This window comes from Sitophilus oryzae, unplaced genomic scaffold, assembly GCF_002938485.1.
Source record: "Sitophilus oryzae breed Bouriz unplaced genomic scaffold, Soryzae_2.0 scaffold_119_pilon_pilon, whole genome shotgun sequence".
Lineage (NCBI taxonomy): Eukaryota > Metazoa > Arthropoda > Insecta > Coleoptera > Curculionidae > Sitophilus > Sitophilus oryzae.
Window position 1 is genome coordinate 1889428 of NW_022145837.1, and position 21153 is coordinate 1910580.

The following is a 21153-nucleotide window of genomic DNA, read 5'->3' on the forward strand; positions in this document are numbered from 1 at the left end:
ATATTTTTATATGTTAACTATTAGGACCGTAATTTGTTGACCAGATAAATTTATGTTCAAGTTATGAACCATTGATGCATTTGCATTGGTTATTCCCTGAGTCCATGTGGGAAAAATTTATCTAATAGAATATAAATATTCTGTTGGATAAAGTTGTCAATATACAGGGCATAAAATAAGTGAAAATATTTTCAGGATCTCGATAAAAGAAACATATTTTCTCTTTGCCGTTTTTCAAATAAGTCCAAAATTTGAAAATTTTAAAAAATTTTATTTACTTTTAAAAAATGTTGAGAGCCACCGGATTTTTTTCTGTATTTGCATCGCTTTTAGTGTCGTAACCGTGGTAATATCAGAGATTAAGAAATTATAGGTTCGCAAAAAAACTCATAGACGTGTTTCTGGGGTCAAAATATACTACCCCTAAAAATATTTGCACTTATTTAAGACTCACCCTGTCTAAGATACAAACAGAATTTTATTATAAGATTCGTTCCAATATTCTACGTCGAAAAATCAAATAAATCTTAAGTTACAGCTCATTGAAATAAACCATGTATGTACAGTGTAAAAATACGATTCTCTTAATTTATTTCAAATATTTCATACTAGCTCATTTGTATCTGTCAACAATATAATCATATCTCCAAACAAAAATCTGTATATGTCTCTTTTAAAACTTAAGAAAATGTTTCCTTAGTGTAACAATTATTATTGTACTACTGTGTATGTATATATGTCAAAATATTCATTTTCTGTAACTATTAATAACGAATCTAAGTGACAACTTATTCAATATCAGTTTGATATCTTAATATCTTGTAGCAGCTTACTTTAATGTCACAACATCTGCGCAGTAAAAACCCTTGAAAATAGGTATGCTGATATTAAAAAAGTTGTAATTCAAGTAAATATATGTAACTTGTTACTAAAGGGCACAAATTTTAATAATATAACATTTTAATTGTTTAAATGTTACGAAATTTACTATTTGAATGTTTCTATATAAAGACGATGTACCTCGACCAGAGCTGATCCAAATCATAACAGATTCATTTTAAGGTTTTCTAAAATGAAATCAAAAAAGATTACCGTAATTAAATATAAAGACTAAGGAAGGAGTATATCAACAAAGTCAGATCATGAAGGAGTTTCAATATGGTTGAGTCGACTTCCGGTTGATCAGTGGCGTACGTTCGATAAACGAATAAATATAAATATACAGGGTGCAAAAAACATGTGCCATCTCTCGTGGGGAGATTCCTCACCTAAAAATAAAATTTATTTTTTATATTAACATATGTAGGTCCGATTCTACTTTGTTTCGTAGCTACAGGGCGTTAAAATTACATATATAAAATGCTAATATTTATTTGTGTTTCTAGAAAGTAGCTTTTTTTACTAAAAGATAGCTAATTGGCTCTTCTAAAAACTGTCATCGCCGGATTTTTTGTTTTTCTTTTAATTAAAAAAAATAAAAATTATTTTTTTTCCTGATGTCGATGTCGTGGCGGATGCGCCAGGCTTCAACTAGTGTTAATATATTTTCCATTTATTATAATTTTCTTTCTAGTAGTTTTAGCATTTCGAATGAAACTTTGAGGGTAAAAGTTACTATAAGTGCTACATACTATATTAATGCCAAAAAAGTGTCGATAAATTAATCAGAGACATGCATATAGGTCGGTTATCACTGGAATATTATTTAAAAAAAATATGTGCGCCACTGACTCTTTTCCTTTTGATATTAAAATTGTGTAGGCCGTTTAATGCCAATTAAAAGTTATCTCTTGATATTTTGTCTGCTTACACTATTTCGCTAACAAGACAAAAAAGTGGCACACATGCTTTTTTTAAAAAAATATTCCAGTGATAACCCATATGCACGTCCCTGGTGAATATGTCAACACTTTTTACCTTTAAAACATTTATAGTAACTTTTGTCCTCAAAATTTCATTCGAAACGCTAAAAGTACTTGGAAGAAAATTATAATAAATCGAAAAATTATTAAGACATTAACACCCTGTAGCTACGAACCAAAGCAGAATCGGACCTATGTTGATATGAAAAATAAATCTTATTTTTACGTGAGGAATCTCGCACATGTTTTTTGAAACACCCTGTATTTATCAAAAGCAAAATTGACAAAAATTATATTTCTAAATGGCTACCATTATTCCCTTCTTTGGTTGATTTAACCATTTCCTTAATCTTTTTAAGGAATGGTCACCCTGCATTTATTATGATGTTGTATATTTTTTAGTGAAATTAATTATTCATGTAATATTTACCTGTTAATTAACTTATTTATCTAAAGATAAAGTATTTTATACGTTAATAGGCATTCCATTCAAAATCGTATTTTTAATGGAACAGCTCTGGTCTCCACTTTACAAAATAAAAAAGTGGTGTAGTGTAAGCTATATTATAATATAGTTAAATATATGATGTATATTTTGAAGTTTTCTGAAAATTTCATTAGAACTTTGTTGTAAATTGCTTATTATATAAATCAGAATCAAAGTTTCTTTTAATTTATTTGTCTCTGTATCGAAATAATTCATATTAATATAATAAAAATTTTATGACTTTTTTTAAGATTTTAAGAAACATTTATTTTTCATACATAACTTATTATTCTCTTAAACATTTTACATTAAATGGGGAAATATAACGCGTGTACCCATAGATGTTCCAATCTGTGAAACTAATGCCATATAATATATATTAATGTCGACTCTTAATGTATTGTAGTTTTATACTTAGGTTTATATTTTTTATAAATTTAATCATAAGATATGAAGAATATATTCATTATATTTGTTAATTTATTGTGATGATCACCAAAAATTATTTTTATTGGTTAGAATATATTGTAAATTTATTTACTTTTAAGTTTTTTTTAGTTAGTAACATATTCCACAATTAATTGTTATTAATAAAGAAAATCTTCTCTATATATTCGAAAAATTCTAGTTATAAATATCAACCTTTCTCATTCCTTTAAATATTGCAGGTTTGAACTAGTTATAAACTTTTATTAACATTAAATAGATTGTACAGCGACAGAATGCCTGACAGTGACTAGACTATACCGGGTGCGTCTCGAAAGTGGTTCACCTTTATAACTTTTTTATTTTTTCAGATAAAAACGAGATTTAGTATGTTAGCATATGACATAAACTAGAACTGATTGTCGTATTCAATTGTTTTTAGTCACTGTCCTGTTTCACCGGAAACGACTATAACTTTTTATTTTTAAATGGCACACTCGGTATATTTCTACTTTATTCGATAGAAAATGACACTCTGGATAGAATGACATCATATGACAACTTTGTCATTTTCTATCGAATAAAATAAAAATATACCGAAGGTACCATTTAAAAATGAAAAGTTGTAGTCATTTCCGGCCCAAACCGAAACAGGAAGTGACCAAAAATAATTGAATACGTCAATCAATCCTAATTTATGTCATATACTAGCATACCAAACCTCGTGTTTTTATCTAAAAAAATAAAAAAAGTTATAGGGGTAAGCCACTTTTGAGACGCACCCGGTATATCAATAAATGCCCCGTTATTAGAATCAATGTGTAGTAATTTACAAAAATGCTATATTTCGTCCACATTCCATTTCATAATGTCTACACGTGTCAGATACTACGATATATGACGTCACATTGAGCAATGGTTGTACAGACTTTATCTGTCATTATAATATGAAACTAGCTTATTTTTCTGTCAATTTTTGCATGCCATCTGTCTAAGTCATTGTTTGGTTCTGTTAAAATAAAATTCCTATGTTTCACAGCCAGTTTTATTAAAAATCTTTTAAAAATAAATACAAAAATGCATATTTCTGTTATGCGTATACTTTCTCTATGCGTACAAAACCAATGATTAGAATAAAAATCACGTACCTGCTTTTAATCAAAACCATTTACAATACTGCAAAATGATTGCCGTCAATCTGCCTTCTTGCCAAATTGAACAGACAAACAAAATATTTGATCTTGTGCGCTGTCATGTACAAATTGACAACAGTGGAATCATCAACTGATAGGTCTTCGACAGGACTGGACAGTGGACTAATAGTGATTTCGGAGTATACATTAACCTCGGGCAAATTCAAGAGTCCCACTGTACTACGAACATAGGCAGCCACTCTGGCTCTCATCTCCGGGTCCATAGGGATAGCCAATTCATCATCCACTTTCTCCAAGTCCCTCTTCATAGATATATGTCTCGTATGCTTCAAAGACAAAACAGTAGGGTCGTTTGTACTGACCACAGATAACTCTTTCAAAGACATGGCTCTGTACACTTCGTCTCCTTCCAAATTGATAATAATCACGCTGTCTGTGGTTAGGATTACAGCAACGGTAGCGTAGACAGCGCCTGAAGACATCATAGTGGCCTCGGTGACGTAGAGCATCTGGTTGGTGAACAGTGTTATAAATTTCCAGGAGTATTTCAAAGTCGAGTTGTTAGTTTGGTGGATTTTTTGAACCTGAGCTAGTCGTCTGGGGTTTGGTAAAGAGTTCCAACCAGCTCCCTGAAGCAGACCTAGTAAAACGAATTTTGGTTTAATATTAGTAAAATAATTATGCTACTACTTTTATTAATTCTTCTTTCACTGCCTTGCTCTATACAGGGTTCGGCAATAGTGCGTCAGGCATCTGTAGCTCCTAGATTAATAAACTTGGAAATGTTGTTTAAGTGCAAACTTAAAGTATGTACTAAGATGTATTTCAGGAAAATATTTTAACTTCTATACGGTGGCCCAAAAAAGTGTGAGTGGATCGTGATTATATTTTTTAAATGGTAACACCCTGTATATTATTGCATTTTTGGCTTCCTTTCAGATCACTTTACACAATCCTAAGATATGAGTAAATATATTTCGATAATTTCAGAAATATTAATAAATATAAAATATATATTTTTCAACTTTCTTTAAAAAAATTATTACAAATACAAGAACTGTCCTGAAATCAAAACTATAATAGGTATTTGCTTTAGATGGTCTATACTTACTTTGCTATAAATATTGTTATATCAAGTATCTTAAATCATACAATACAAATATAAAATAATTATTCTTTATTTAAATAGAACACCATGTATATTATTTTTTTATTAGATGGGGTTAAAGAATGAACATTTTTTGTATTAATAGCAGATACATGCAGTATTATTTCATATGGCCTTTTCAACGGTGTGATAAAAATTTACTGTGAAAAATGCCATAATATGAAATATAAAACCGCGAATATCTGCAAAACCGTTTTCAAAAAAAAAATTTGAAAAACTCTAAATACAAAAAATATTAATTTTTTAATTCTCCATCTATTGAAAAAATAATATTACATCTATTTAAAAAAACGAAGAAAAATTAGTTTATATTAAGTTTGGCGTAGAATTTTGAACATCATGTATGATTTCTTAATTTATTCATTTCTTAGGATTACGTAAAGTCATCTGAAAGGAAGCCAAAAATGCAAAAATATCAGGGTGTCCTATTTAAAAAATATCATCACGATCCACTCACACTTTTTTGAGCCACCTTATAGATGTTAAAATGTGTTCCTACCATGACACGTCCTAATACATACTTTAGGTTTGAACTTATCCAAAATTCCTAAGTTTTTTATTATCAGAGCTACAGATGCCCGACGCACTATTGCCGGACCCTGTATACAGAGTGTTTTACTAGGCAAATATACTCAAGATGATTTGCCATTGCCTTCCTTGAAGTGGTGGCTCGCTGGTTGCTCTATTTAGATAAATAAATATTTTTATTTCAATCAATAAAGCGACCATACTGGCTGGGGATCAAACCCAGTTCCCCTTCTAATTATTTTGACAAAATCGATCAGGATACACCGAACCTTAACAATACAAACCTTGTCCTGTCATCGCTACCAATTCAGCAGCCCCACTCAAAGGCTTGGTAAAGACTCCTACAATTCCCAAACCCACTCCAGCGACTAAAGATCTCGGGCTGGCTCCCTCCGACATGACAGACTGCAGAGGATGATGGGCTATACCCCCTACCGCTCCTAGAAGACTTATACCGAAGTTAGTCAAACCCTAGAACAAAATAATTTAAATAAATCGATTATTTTGCTTATTTTTGTATATTTCACCTGCATAAACCCTTGCGCAACACCCATGGGCCTTTGACGACGCTGTTCTTCTGCCCTTTTTTGATGCTCCTCGTCTAAAGTTAACCTATCTAAATTCCTAGCTACGCTTGAAGCTAATTTGGTTACTGACTGTAACGTTCCTGCCGTCACGTGTCTCATTAGTGAAGCTGATCCAGTTGTAATACCTAAAAAATATACTTATATGTCAAAAGAATATACCAGTAGTTATTTAAAACAAAGTGTATACCTTTTAAAAATGCCATTGGTCCTTGAACTAATCCTCTGTAAGGTAAACTAACGAAATCTCTTAAGCCTGTACCCATGGCTCGAGCTAAACCTCCTGGACTACCCAGTAATTCTAAAGAGCTGACCACCCAACCAGCTCCAAATATGGCTCCTGATAAGTAATGCATGGTAAGTGCGTGGCCCAATCTAAAACACAAACAGAAATATTGTAAAAACATACAAATATGCAGAGAGTGGGTCAAATAGGTGACAAAATATTAAAAAGATTAAAAAAGTACGTTTATATTAAGACATTTATATTACAAGTAAACTGTTCGCATTTTACATATTAAAACAACACTACCGTAAAATGGGGTGAATAGAAACATAGTGGTGAATAGAAACAACATTTCTGAAAAAAATCAAATCACGATTAAAAATATTCAAAGTAAAAAGAGTCGACATATCTAATTTTTCTAGCATTGGTAATACATAATAAAATGTAAAAACTATATTTTTATCTGTGGCAGCACTGTTTCTGTCAATCAGCTGATCAATAAATGTGAGATCGATTTATCACCTATTTTGTATGGCGCGAAAACTTTATAAATAAAATATTTATTTTTAAAGTAATACATAAGCTGGTACATGTAAGTTGTCATATTATATGTATTGTTATTTATTGTTAAACCTACTTAAATATGTAATAATTTACTGTTTCTAATCACCTTGTTGGAAGTAGAATAGATAAAAACCTTAACATCAATGTGTGTTTCTATTCTCCCGAATAGCAGGTGAATAGAAACACAAATGTTATTTTTATTTAATATTTATACGCATATATTTCAAAAGTCAAATTATATGTATATGCAAAGAACAAACAAAGACCCATGTTTTAAAATATTCGGGAGAATTATACCACATTTTTATCAACCAGTATATCGCTAATAGCCTACGAAACTGTTTCTATTCACCCCATTTTACGGTAACACAGTTTAGCTTTAAAATAAATGTTGAAACCGAGACTTTGAGTCTTTTTTCTTCTTTTTATATTTATACTCCTTCTAATAAAGGTAGGTCTCTTTGAGAAGAATGGACGCCTTCTTTAAATGACAAAATATTCTCACCTCCTATGTTGTCTTGTAATAACAAGGCTTAAAGACATCGTCAAATCATTTCAGAGGAACAAAAAAATAAAATGTAACATTTTCTTATAAAAAAAAACTTCTGGAATCGAAATATACTACTAGTTAAAATACTAGAGAGACGCGGGAGACATCCTGTATAATATTTTGTAGTTATTAGGCAACCTACCTGTAAGGAGTAGTAAATATCCTGCGCCTTTCAAACTTGCTGAACTGTAAAGGACTCTGATCCAAGGCGATGTACATTTTTACCGAGCTGTGCACAGACAGTAACAAAGACACTGGACTAACACTAAAGCACCTTATAGTTAGGGGTTGTGCTAATATAGCACACTGCCACGACACCAGCTCGGATACATTAACCAAATTAGAATTAGGACCTAAAATTAACGATACATATGAATTACTTAAAAAAGACAAAGAAATTTATTAACGGACTCTTACTTGGTTTAATTATTCTTGCACGATCAGGCCACAAAACTAAATCTAGTATATTGAAGGTTTGTAATTGCTGCATTAATTTTGTTATAAAAATATCTTCAATGAAACATGATACTGGGTTGATATAAATCTTCATTGACCTTATACCTACAGTCAAAGAAATTAAATACAACAAAAAATACCAAGATTTAAATAACTTTACCAGTATAACACTTGTTGTTAGACTCATTTCTCCAGGCTTCTAACACAAATTCCGCCATATGCATGGGATCTGACTCAAAGTTTTGTAGTAAGTTCTCCATCGACATGTTTAAAATATTAATTTTCTTGTTCGGTTTCTGTTCTTGGCCTACTAGTATAACTGGAAAATCGTACGACTCTCTTGCGCAAAGCTGATTGTCGAATTGAATATCCGAAATAGCAAACTTTACAGTTAATTGCTAAAAATACGTTAAATTTAATAACTGTAAAAAATACAGTGTTGTCAAATTAAAAATAGTGTCATAGTAGCCGTAGTTATATTTTATTTCGAAATTTACTACGTCTCTTAAGCTGCGTCCACATTGTTCGCGAGCAGGCCGAACGAACACCGGAAACACGAAAAATATGGCAGACAGTCGGAGCGAGGTGTTCGCGGCGTTCGCGACGTGACGCTCGCGGTGCTCCACGTGCTTGCGATGTCTTAAAATGCCTGTTTCGACTGTTCGGCTCTGTCGCGGTACATCAAAGAGACGCTTCGGAACCATGCGAGCATACATTAGAGCAGTTCGAAGCGCTCGAGCCGTTTGCGTTGTTTGTTAAGTTTTTAGTTTGGTTTAATTCATAGGATTCGGTATTTACTGCAGTATGATAATACTACCATGATTTTTCTTATTTTATTTTGTTCAGAATTACAAATATTTGTGTTTTGTTCTTGGATTAATAATATTAAATATACCTTTAATAAAATATAACTATATTTATATTGCCTACTTATCTTAATCTGATCTTTGAGAACTTTATTTATATTTTGGCAAACGCTTGGTATTATTAGCCGACCATACCAACAGGTATGGTAGGCTATTAAGATCGGCAAGTTTTTTTAATTTCACTCAAAATGAGTTATTTGGGTCATAAATGACCTAAATAAAAAATATTTTCATGGTGTCTGTCTGTCTGTCCGTCTGTAACACGATAACTCAAAAACCGCTGAACCGATTTTAACCAAATTTGGCACAAAAATAGTGTGGCACCCGAGAATCTGGCCATTAGTTTTTGGTGGGGGTGGGGGGTTGGTAAGGGGGTATGGGAGGGGGTTAAACATTTTAAAAAATCGTAACTCCAAAATTACAGTAGCTAGCGAAACGCGGTTTTCAAATTAAGATTAGGAATAATATTTGCAACAAAATTTGTAATAACATCAAAATCAGTCAAAGTCGCAGTTTTCGAGATATTAACATATTTTAGTATGGGCGGCTATACGTGCCTCCCGGCGCCAATTTTTTTTAAGCTTTGCTTGGAAACTTTGAATAAACAACCCAAACTGGTATGTGACTCTCTAGTTGCAAAGAATCTTAATGATATGCCAATCTTTATTTAACTCTTTCTTTAACCGGAATACCCTTCCTAAAAGTTGTATTTTATCTTTCTATACGGTAGCCAACTAAATTAATAAGTCTTTCAAAATCAGTAGCAGACATGCGATAAAAAATATTAAAAAAAATTCTGTCTCTTTGTAAATCGCGTAGATGTTTACTTTCACTGTGCTGGGATCTATTTTTGAAATTATTAGACATATCCAACACCACATTTTTTTTCTCTTTGTCTCCTTCGTTTTGCAATAATGATCGTACTAGCAGCCGCTATTAAAAATACTTCGCTATCATCCATGTCCGAACAGCACGAACGCAAGCACTACATTCCAATGTGGACGCCGTTGCTTGCGAGCTGAAAGATTTTGAGAAACACGACAAACAGGAAGCGCAAGTAACGCAAGCACAATCAGAAGCAAGAGCGCGGGTAGGATCACGAGCAATGTGGACGCACCTTTAGACATCCGACATTCAAAAGAGTAGAAATCAGTTCAGGAGATACGGAACACCAGACTTTCTACGCTTACTGTGACACCGTTTTTTTTTGTCTTTATTGAACAATACCTCAGTTTGAGTAGCGTTTACAATAATATCATCGCAAACCAAATTACAGATTTCCCATCTTTCTTTACCCTCTTCCTCGGTGTCAGATAACAAACAAATGAAAAAACTTTGAATGTAAACATTAAACTTTGCACTATTCCATCCCTCTTTTAAAGAAATGGTATTGGCAAGGAAACTTTTTCTTTCGCAGGTGAAATTAGACGATACAGTTTCATCAACATTGGCATGTTGGTGAATTTGGTTGCTTGAACTGGCATTAGTCTGTTCCGATACAGTTGGCAGCACTTGGAATGAGGGCTGTTTGACAAATGGCGTTGTAGTAGCTGTTTGTTCACGGCATTCGCAATCCGAATTCTTAAAATAAAGAATATATTAATGAATAAGAAATAAATTGTTTTAATATGTTTTACTTTTTTAGGTGGTTCTAGCGGCTTCTTAGATTTATTTACAGGTAAATTCTTCTCGGTTTGTCTCATTGATAATCGCACTCTAATATCCCTTGCGCTTATTTCAACCTACATAAAAATAAATATAAAAGAGCAGTTTCTTTCAGAACCTCGAAATGAGTAAAATAAATTAGTGAATTCAATTATACTTTATACTTAAGGTTTACGATCATTCATGACGTTAAAAAATCCAACTAAAATTAATAGAATATCATATATTTTTTTCCATCGCAACTGTTAAAATTGCCTTATATCTATCAAAAATAGTAGATAAAATAGTACACGTTAACCGCAAGGGTAGATTGAATGATACTTTAACAGCGAGGATAGGTTAAAAACTTTATTTCTTCTCGCACGTTTTTTAATTGCTTCCATTTTTGAAAATTTTTGTATTTCTTTTCATAAGTTATTCGGGATTTAAATGGAAGTAGTTTGGATATGGCGTTTGTCGCCTTAGCCTGAATATCTGTTGGTAATTTACTTATTTCGTTTTGAGCCATTTCTGGCTCCAATTCAATCAGCAATCAACACGAAAGAGAATTAAAAAATATTGACTCAAAACTGACAACTAAAGAGACAGCTTTATTTATTTGTCATATTACATAGAAACCAACGCCAACCCAGCACAATATTTTTTCTACTCGTAATAAATCTCTTGAAATAATAATTTCTGAATATTTTTTAAAACGTAACTCGGCTATGGAAAAAAAATATTGTTTTATACACGACGATAAAATTGCATTATCGTCGACCGAAGATTAATTCACGAGCGATGAAATCGCGAGTGAATTAATTTCGGGATAATACCATTTTATCGTCTTGTATAAAAAATAACTAAAAATAATATAAATTATTAATAACTCACCTGACTACCACTTTCAATTGTGACAAACGTAGTACAAGCGGTATTGTTTATTGTTAACTTCACGTCACCATAATATGGAACTCTAGTAAAGAGTGAATTATTATTAACTATGCTCACACCAGCAGACCACTCAATGTCCTTTATCTCTTTTTCATCTAATAAAGAGAATATTTTACAAAATATGCATTAACTTTTATTTCTAGAATATATTATAATACCTTCAGAATATCCTAAAGATAATTTTTCCGAAAAATTCACTTGAGGTAGTTCAGGAAACTTTTCAGATAATACTGGCAAATTGTAATACATTCTAGACATACTTCCCACTTTACAGGTCCACCTAAATGTAAAAATATTTTTTTATAATCTATATTCTTCAATTTTAAGAAAATGTTCTGATAAGACAGCATTCCACTGGTACTTAAAAATATATAATTGATACTTTTATAACATTAGCAAAGGCCAGTAATGTAATTAAAGACAATATAACCTTAACGCTTAAAATAGACGTAGAAATATGAAATAAACACTTTTTATAAATATTTCTAAAACAAAGATATTTTCTAAACACGCCACAACTAACCTAATATGCTCTGCTTCCTTGACAATTCCACTGTCATCTGGCAACGACTGCCCACAGAAAAATGCAACGCTAGTTTTATTTTCTATGAAAATCTGAGGTCTAGGATCGTTATGGATTGCTAGATACACTTGGCCTTTATTCTCTTGGGCTGTCAACACTACAGGAATCTATTAAACAAATTATTTGAATGCATTGGAATCAGGAAGCTACTGAACAAAAAACTGTGGTTACAGGGAGTAAATTATATATAATATAAATAAATCTGTATTTTGGTATCATTGTAGTACTAGGTGGTACCTTAAAATCCTTCCTTTGAGAGTATTATATTGTGGTATCGCAGAAAAATGCCATCTCTAAAATAAATACTTAATTTTCTTTAAATAAAATGAATAACAAAGCTTATTTCGAAAAATAAATTCTTTAAAAAATAATTCCTAATCAAATGTTTTTACCATCTACAGCTATGTTCCTCTTCTTGTATATGATGCCTGGCACACAAGTTTTTAAATTTAATATCTATATTTTTTGTTCGAAAGGTGTAACAACAAAAAATGTTACACATATATTTTTTGGCGCCACATATATTCTATTACGTAGGGCGGTAAATTCAAATAAAAAAGTATGAGTTTTTGATTCTGACAGTAGGCAAAAGAAGATACAAATTCAGACATTTGAAAAAGAATATTTTTTGATGGCCAACTTATTCACTGTAACCTCTGATATATAAGGTTATTTTCTAAACTTACGGAAAACTGTTTTGTCTGTACAGAGAACGATTTCCTTACTAAATGCTTATCAACTCTGACTGGACAGGACCATCCTACTTTTGGATCGACCGAGAACGTCATGTATAAATTATACTCGGCAGTGGGTGTTTCCGTAGGTGATTTGATTATATACCACTGTACAATGGGAATACCGCAATGACTAAAACAATTATTAGTGGATTATATTTAGTTACTGGAGCTAGGATATTGAATAAAAACACTACAGAAGAAGTATATCAACAAACTTACAGACAGAGTTGTATATGTTGAATCATAGCTACTTTTATAAATGCCAAATATATATTAAATTTTACCTTTTTTGTAGATGGGGTGCAACAGTAAAACAGTACTTCTCCAAGTTCAGAGGTAAACTTAAAGATTCCTTACAGTCAGGAACAGCCAAGCAAACGATGTGAACTTGAGTGGATAAATGGTTTGACAGTACATGAGTCGATGAGAGTCTTAGTAATCTGATTTCATTCGACATTAAACTCGTGATTGAGACCATACATAAATGCTGATCACACTTTATACAAGTTTTAATTGTTCCATCGATAGGAATAGTCCCTAAATCAAGATTTTGTATATATAAATAGCAGAAAAAGAATTCAAAATCATACCAGAAATTTTCGGCATGTAGAATGACTGGCTCCAATCACTTTTAGCCAGCTGCAAAGGCCCAGAAAAGAACAACTTGCTGCTACTTAACACGCCCAAATGAAAGGTTTCCTCTAATTTTGGAGGAGCTATGATGCCGTGGTGTTGTACTTTACACAGTTCCACTCCGTTCAGCATTACTGATACTGGAGTACCCAGGGTATTTACCATCAAACACCAAGGTAATAGTTCGACTAGTAAAGCACACGAATGCTGACAGGCATTTTGATAGCTAAAAGAGTGTAGTACGTGTGAGAAAATAGTTATAAAAACTGTAAAATTATCGGAAAAAATCGCTCTATGATTGTCTATTAACTCCAAATAGATTTCTTCCGCTTACCGAACTTGAACATGAGTTAAAGGTTGATTATCATCCACAATCCATTCAATATCATCCAGTTCGTCACCGAAATAAGGCCATTTTGACTCAAAGCAAGATTCTAATGAATCTAATATTACTTCTAGATCATCTGAGGGAGTTTTCTTGAAGAATTTCTGTTGGTCCACTAAGGAGTAGTTCAGAGGTACATAGGGATTGTTGGTGTTGCAATTTCCTGCAAACAGATTTTTAACAAAATAAATTTAAAATAATTTAGTTAATAAACCATTATTAACTTGATTACTTAATATGAATATCAATTTTGAATTTCTAGTTTGTTCCTTCGAATTTTTAGTACAAAAAACAAATATTGCCAGAAATTGATGATAATAAAAATTATATTAACATTGGTACCCCATTACATTTAAAAAAGATACAAAAAAACCTCAAGCAGAGAAATGAAAAAAAAAGAACAATGGAAGAAAATAGAGAAGATAAATAAAAGTAGATAATGTGATAAAAAAAAATTTAAACTCAGTAATGTCAACATTATCATATGTTGTAAATAAATAAATATTACATTTTATATATTCATATATTTTTTAAGTTGAATATTAAACAGTTTTAAGTTGAATACTAAACAAATTTACAAAGATATTAGACATTATTTACCTGTTTCCAATTTAAAAGTGATCTGATGCGAATGATCCACCGTTCCAGGACAATACAGTTGCTGCAATTCGCCCTTTCCATTCACCACAGAATCCAAATGAACTTTTAACGTGGGAGTTTCGATGTGCACATTCGCGTGCATGGGCAAATTAGACTTAACCATAAACAAGGGCCACAGCATAGCCAAAATCCTTTTGGTCTTTTTAGAAATATCCTGGACGAAAATCCTGCACCAAATTGAGAGGAACTGACCTCTCTCTTGAAGAGGAACCTTAACTAACCATGGTTGAGAACCTAGTAAATACATTTAAAAAAACATACCAGAAGAAGAAATAACTTCGAAGGTGTAATAATAATTGGTTAATCTAGTCCGTATGACAATGGAATAAGAAAGATTCAAATATATTTTTCTTAATATACAGGGTGTCCGTGGATATAGAACTACTGCGTATTTTTGAAATCAAAATAAGGTCGTTAGTTACAATTTACCTCTATACAAAAGAGCTTCATTCAGACGTTATGTGTCTACCGAATATTGAAACCCTCTGTATATTTTGTAAGTCTGCTTTAGGAAAAATTCTCCAATAAATTTTTTCTCAAAAATTATGAGATGTAGCGAGGAAATTGGGTCTAAGGAGATTATTTTCATTTCAAAAATACGTACTAGTTCTATGTTCACGGAATATTGGTACACCCTGTATACTGCCTTTTATATTAATCAATTATCACTTCACATTATACATCAATATACTAACCTGTGGCGTGTTCTCTTAGAGGAATATCACCGGTCCACGACGACTCCAACCCATAGAAACGCAATCTCAGAAAATAACTCTTCTTATCATTAATAAAAATACTGGGCGCTGCCGTTTTACCAGCTGCGATATGAACTTGGGCGCTCTTAAACTCGGCTTCCTTATTCTCAGCCACCGCTTCAACTATCTTCATTTCAAAGTGTTCAGAAAGCAGGTTGTATACTATCAGCTGACCGTAGAAAGTGATCTGTTTTTGTGTTTTTGATAGCTCTTTAACCGAAACGAACAATGTTATGTTCTTTTCGGAATTGAAGTGGATAACTTGGTTGCCTGTTTGGGATATGGAGAAAGCTTTTGACCATATCCAATCAGTTTCTTCTATGGCAACTCTAGAAAGATAGTCAGTTAATTATTGACACCTATGAATAAAAAGATTAAGGAAGGAGAATAATGAGCCCTAGGGTGGGGATCCTTGATAGTTCTGTTTGAGGATTTATTTGACATATTTAAATTTGATTTGAAATATTGAGTGATGAAAAAAGAGTTGAGAGTTGCTACAGCTTTCCCATTGAAATGAAATTAATTTTAGATATCACTGATCAAAATTTGTACAAAGGTAAAAAGTGACTGCTACACTAATTTGTGACTGCTATCCCTACTTGTTATAGTTTTATATGTTTTTATTAATATTATTTAATTGAATATTATTTTTAATATCAAATAATATACCTAGCTATTTCTAATTCTTGTTGTATTTATTATATTTGTATTTTATTTGAGTGATCTATTATTACGACACATAGGAATGCTAATTTTGGACTTAAATATTATATTTTATTTTGTTTCTGTACTTTTGATTTTTGTTGAAGATCTACCGAGAATTTTGTTCTCGTATAGAATTATAATCTAACAAACCCGGCAACCCTGTTCGGCTACTCCTTATAAAGTTTTTTTCGGCCTAATTCCTTCCTAGTCCTTCCGACCGACGGTGTCGGGGCGACTGCTAGGAAAATCGTACAGTATTGCCATTTCATAGAATTGCACTTGCTATTTTAGAAATGATTTCAAAGTTTTGCACGTTACTTTTCGTTTTAGAAAGAAATTATGTGCCTAGAGAAAACATTCTTAAAATTGTTTCGTACTTTATTTAATATTTCATTAAGCAGGCAAGATAATGGGATTAGATTTGGGATAAGCCAACATAATTTCGATTTAATCGGATTTAATGGAATGGCAACACTGTCCGTCCTGTTTCTATTTTTTTCGATTCTATTCTATTAGTAGGCGGTAGCCCCCACACAAGCGTCTTAAAGACTCGCCCCCTCTCGCAGAGGCTCTCTCGTCGTATCACTTCTATGATCACTTCCCCTATACGATGGTAGGAAAAAGATAGTTTATCCATCTCTGTTGCACTGCAGTGTATTTTGCAGCCTTACCATCTTTTTTACCGCATTGAAAACCTCCTATTGCTAATGTTCCTCTGCCAGCAGTGTATAATATATAAACGCGTAGTAAACCGATAATTTATGAAAAAAAATTCACTTAAAATTAACTAATTATATATTTTTCTTTCATTTTTGTTTTTATTTGCTACTTGTCAAAGATTAGATGTCAAAGAATCATCAAAGAATTTAGATACGCCAATTTCTGTTCTCCATTCACGCAGTTGTGCAGCTCTGAACTGTTCAAGAACGCGATACTCTCACTCCATTCAATTGAGTCATAAAGTTCAGAACTGCTCATGAACTGTTCCGCGCCATATAGAGGCACCAGGCTATCGCGCACAGCCCCTTTCAGAATCGTTCTCGAGTAGCCCACGACGTAAAGCTCTGGAACTTGAAATTCGCGAATGGAGGACAGCAAATTTGACTTACCTGCTTCAGTAGCGTATACACAATTTTTTTCATATTTATTATATCTTGTAATATGTTAGCATTTTACAAATTAGGTACCTTAAATATTGATGTTTCTTTTGAGACCTCCACGAGTACAAATTACATTTTCTAGATGGCAGCAAGATATCTTCCTCTGTAGCCCACTGAGCAAATCGAATGCTCGCATTCGTGTCATTACATATAACAAATCTCGTCACAATAACAAACTCTAAGGCGTTTGCATCGTCTGAGCTATTCCGAGTCCACATCTGAGAACTCACGGCCAGAGTATGAGCAATGCTCGGTGCGATATTTAGGCGTATAGGCTTAGAAATTATGTTGCACTCCAGGCCTTTGTTTAAGAATAATTCCAACTTACATGTAAACGTTTCTAAAAAAAATATGGTTATATCACAGATTATGTATCCTATAAGTATATAGATAAAAATCTTGTCCCTAATTCGTGGTACAAAAATTGTTTTTTATGACGATGTGCAAACGAGTCAAATTTCCTGTGCGCAAAAATAAACTCGCGTAAAATACAATAAACAGCGTAATAGAGAGATATCGCTAAACCGAATAGCGGGCATGGACGTTAATAAGGCCAGGTGTTATTTCCTTTACGTGAGGTGGTATTAACTCTCTTCATTTATAGTTATCGGATCGGAAATAATTCTGATCGCGTCGCGTCCGCTATTTAAACTTAACCTAACTTTGAATTTAAAACTTTGAACTTGTTTTGTTTACTGGGTATTTTAAAACTAAAGGGCTAAAGTGCTTATTTCCAGTGCTTTATTGTTCAACGTCTGCCAATGGGTTTAGGACAACAAGCAACAAATTCTCTTAGAAGGGCTAAGTCGTCATCTGCTGTAAACCTAAGACTCTTTATACGTTCTTTAGTATTGGAAGAGGTGGAATCCATATTTTGGGCCATATTTATTTAATTAAAACTAATCCCAGCTACTTAAATATCAAATTACCTAATAAAACTTAAGCAATAATTCAAAACAATTCAAACATAACCTAAAATAAAAGATCTCGCCGGCCGGCTCCGGTTGTCAAATACCCGCACATGCCCATTTAAGCAATTTTTAAACGTTATCAGAGGTTATTTAGAAAGAGCGCTTGGTGTAATTAATCCGCAAATTACGTCAGGCGATAACGTTATTAGCGAGTGTTGCGTTGACTCGCACATATCGTAACCATAAGGTACGCGTAAATACTGGATGACGCTATTCGGTTTTCCGATATCTCTCTAATAACTGTGCCGGTCAGGCGCTGTGCACAATTTTAGAGGCCATAAGTGGGCGTGTTATGTGCGCAAACTAGTCACCTAACTAGTGCCCGATTCCGAAAATTTGAACCACGAAAAACAATAAAGAAAAAACAAAGATTATAATCTGTATAATCTGTGGTTATATACAGTAGGCTCAAATATATTTAAAATGCGTTTTGTAAGAGACATGAATAATTCTTATAGGTATAATTACTATTAAATCAAACATTAAGAAAGGAAGAGTCAAATACTATTTTAATCTTCTAAGTCCGAATTTTGAGAATTTGCTGTGCTTCTATATATTTTTTTTATTATGTCTTATTTATTATTAATTTTCACAAATTATGCACTTTATATTTTTGTTTTACTTAGATAAAAAGATAAGTTAATTATTTTAAAAAAATCTACTGCTTACCTAAAAGGTTTTGTTCAGTTAAAAAAGCATAATCTAACACATTCGAACTTAGAGCTCCTGTTATTTCAGTCGCGAAAATATCGAAATTCCATGTTGACAAGTAAGAGCACAAATTGTCAACTGTCAATGTCAAAAATCTTTGATTTTCAGGAAAGCTAAAATCGGAACTGTATTTTTTCAGACTCTTTGGCAACTTTACATTATTTTCGTTTTTAGGAAAGTAATTGTACAAAGCGACCTCTATCTTCGTTATGTATAGAGCAGTAGTGAGGTTAGGAATCAACGACTTATTGAAGTAAGAATCGATTCTCATGCAGGCGGCTAGAGCTCTCGGTGAAATCCCTATTTTGTGAGGTATGTTTTCATCGGATTGATCATCAACTGCAGTTATTACCACCTACAAAAATATAATATACAGGGTTACCAAAAAATTGTGTATTTAACTTTGGTGGGTGATTTTTCAGATAAAAATAAAACAAAAAGTTTCTATGAACATATACTATGATATAGAAATTTAATTCCACGCTGTGTTTGTCATAATGTGGATCAACCTGCTCTCACTACCGGTTTCGGAGCCCTACTCCATCATTAGGTGAGCTTGGGTAGATTTCACAAAAAATTTAAGTATATATGCCTATACTGCAAGAAATTTGTATTCCATTTTATAATTTGGCTTGCCTGAAAAAAGCCTTTTACCATCCTTTTACTATCGATTACGATTACGATTACTCGGTGGTACGAAAGTACTACCATTGCACGCAGGCCGCTATCTCCCGTTCGGGACTTAATATCTAACCGATACTTTCCGACAAGTCGGAATTAACTACTCTGTGCTGTGATTGTCATTTTATGGAATCTACCCTTGCTCACCTGATGATGGAGTAGGGCTCCGAAACCGGTAGTGAAAGCAGGTTGATCCACATTATGACAAACACAGTGTGGAATTAAATTTCTATATCAGCAGTTAAGTGGCAAGAATTCTTATATAATTTTATTTAACCAGTTATTCACTATGGGAAAACAAATACCTTACCCTCCAAACGCTGGCAACGATTTTTTGGGGCTGTCCTTTGGGCAAGTTTAGGTGACAAACTTCACTTTCAGACAAATAGAATTCGGTGTATGGCAAATAACAATTCCTACACTCGGACCAGTATTCCAAATGACACAGAATCATGACGCTTTCTTGCGAACCAAGCGCCATCTTGTACGGCACCGGAAAAACTCTCACTTTGGTCAAAGCGCGAGGCTGCGGATATTTCCAAGCCATGGCTGATATGGTTTTCGACCAAAACATAACCTATAGAAAGTAATCAATCAAAGACTTCAATTAAATATATTGTATAATATATTATTGGTCAGTAAGATTTATTTATTTATAATATTTGTCTGATCAATGACAGTTATAGTTCATATCATATAAACTTTTAGTCACGTGATTAAGCTTGACCGGTACACATATTTTCTTTTAATCAAAATATTTTAGAAAACAAAAATAAATTAATTATAAATATAAAAACAGTTATTATTTACATCAACAAAACTCACCCTCTTAACAGCACTTAAGGGACATAAAGGGCCGTTACTACCGCTTTCCCGTTCAAGATATTCTAATAAAGTTGCAATGAGTTTTTTACGGCTATTACGCTATTACCACTTTGCACTAAAAGAGGTTCTAAAAAGAACACTGTTCGACTGCAAGGTATACTAGTAAACATTTTTAAGCTTAAAGTATCACAACACCATTTATTTAAATCAAAAACTCGTTATACAAAACTAAAATGTCAGAACGAATGACAATGTCCGGAAATAAATAAATAAATATGGCGACTTGACATATTTACAGCAGTGCTACCACCTGAATCCCTAACGTAAAATTTAAATTCCAGTTAGTCAGTCTGGCGCCGAATATGTCCGGGGTTGGAAACAATAAATTTAAAAATCGCGCCCTGGATTACGTAACCAGAAGTTTAACTGATATCAAATATAAGTAAGCTCACTGTTCACAACATCTTCTATTTAATTTTGCACGCAAATCACAAAGAAGTTTCGTGACCAATAAATAACTAAACAGAAAAAATAGGAACCTAAATGCGATCCTATGATTAAAAAAATCTTACCTGATAAGGTAGAGGCATTTCATCAGAATTATCAGTACTAGAATCGACAAACTGAAAGGCTCCAGCTCTCAGATCATCCTTGTAGTACTGATCCTTTTCTATTTTTGCAAAACTATCTTCCTTCTTAACTTCATCCATATCTTTATTCGGCAACATCGATATAAACTCTTTTACATCTTTTAAAACCATCTCGACACATTTTAAATGCTCTGCAGTCGCGTCCAGTAAAATACAGTCACTTTCAATCGATACTTGAACCTAATTATGATATTTGATAATGTTAAAAACAAATAGTAGAAATAAAAA

The 21153-nt window shown here is 32.7% G+C and overlaps 2 protein-coding genes across 3 annotated transcripts in view; both read right to left on the reverse strand.

Moving 5' to 3' along the window:
- The window catches only part of LOC115891874 (zinc finger protein OZF-like), a 203506-nt gene that overhangs the window by 121400 nt on the left and 60953 nt on the right, over positions 1-21153 (reverse strand). The window lies entirely within an intron of this gene.
- Positions 3568-21153, reverse strand: part of LOC115891873 (vacuolar protein sorting-associated protein 13B-like) — a 41183-nt gene continuing 23597 nt past the window's right edge. For both annotated transcript variants that reach the window (XM_030912470.1, XM_030912469.1), the window contains exons 33-54: positions 20848-21105; positions 19761-20027; positions 18728-19124; positions 17115-17427; positions 15163-15551; positions 14408-14701; positions 13757-13970; positions 13380-13648; positions 13074-13326; positions 12739-12919; positions 11993-12159; positions 11628-11749; positions 11410-11564; positions 10509-10613; positions 10099-10452; positions 8166-8403; positions 7967-8110; positions 7692-7902; positions 6400-6584; positions 6153-6337; positions 5910-6096; positions 3568-4569 (exon numbers count right to left, since the gene is read on the reverse strand). In XM_030912470.1, coding sequence (XP_030768330.1) covers positions 3944-4569; positions 5910-6096; positions 6153-6337; positions 6400-6584; positions 7692-7902; positions 7967-8110; positions 8166-8403; positions 10099-10452; positions 10509-10613; positions 11410-11564; positions 11628-11749; positions 11993-12159; positions 12739-12919; positions 13074-13326; positions 13380-13648; positions 13757-13970; positions 14408-14701; positions 15163-15551; positions 17115-17427; positions 18728-19124; positions 19761-20027; positions 20848-21105 — 5514 coding nt within the window. In that variant the 3' untranslated portion in view covers positions 3568-3943. The remainder of the gene's footprint in view (positions 4570-5909; positions 6097-6152; positions 6338-6399; positions 6585-7691; positions 7903-7966; positions 8111-8165; positions 8404-10098; positions 10453-10508; positions 10614-11409; positions 11565-11627; positions 11750-11992; positions 12160-12738; positions 12920-13073; positions 13327-13379; positions 13649-13756; positions 13971-14407; positions 14702-15162; positions 15552-17114; positions 17428-18727; positions 19125-19760; positions 20028-20847; positions 21106-21153) is intronic.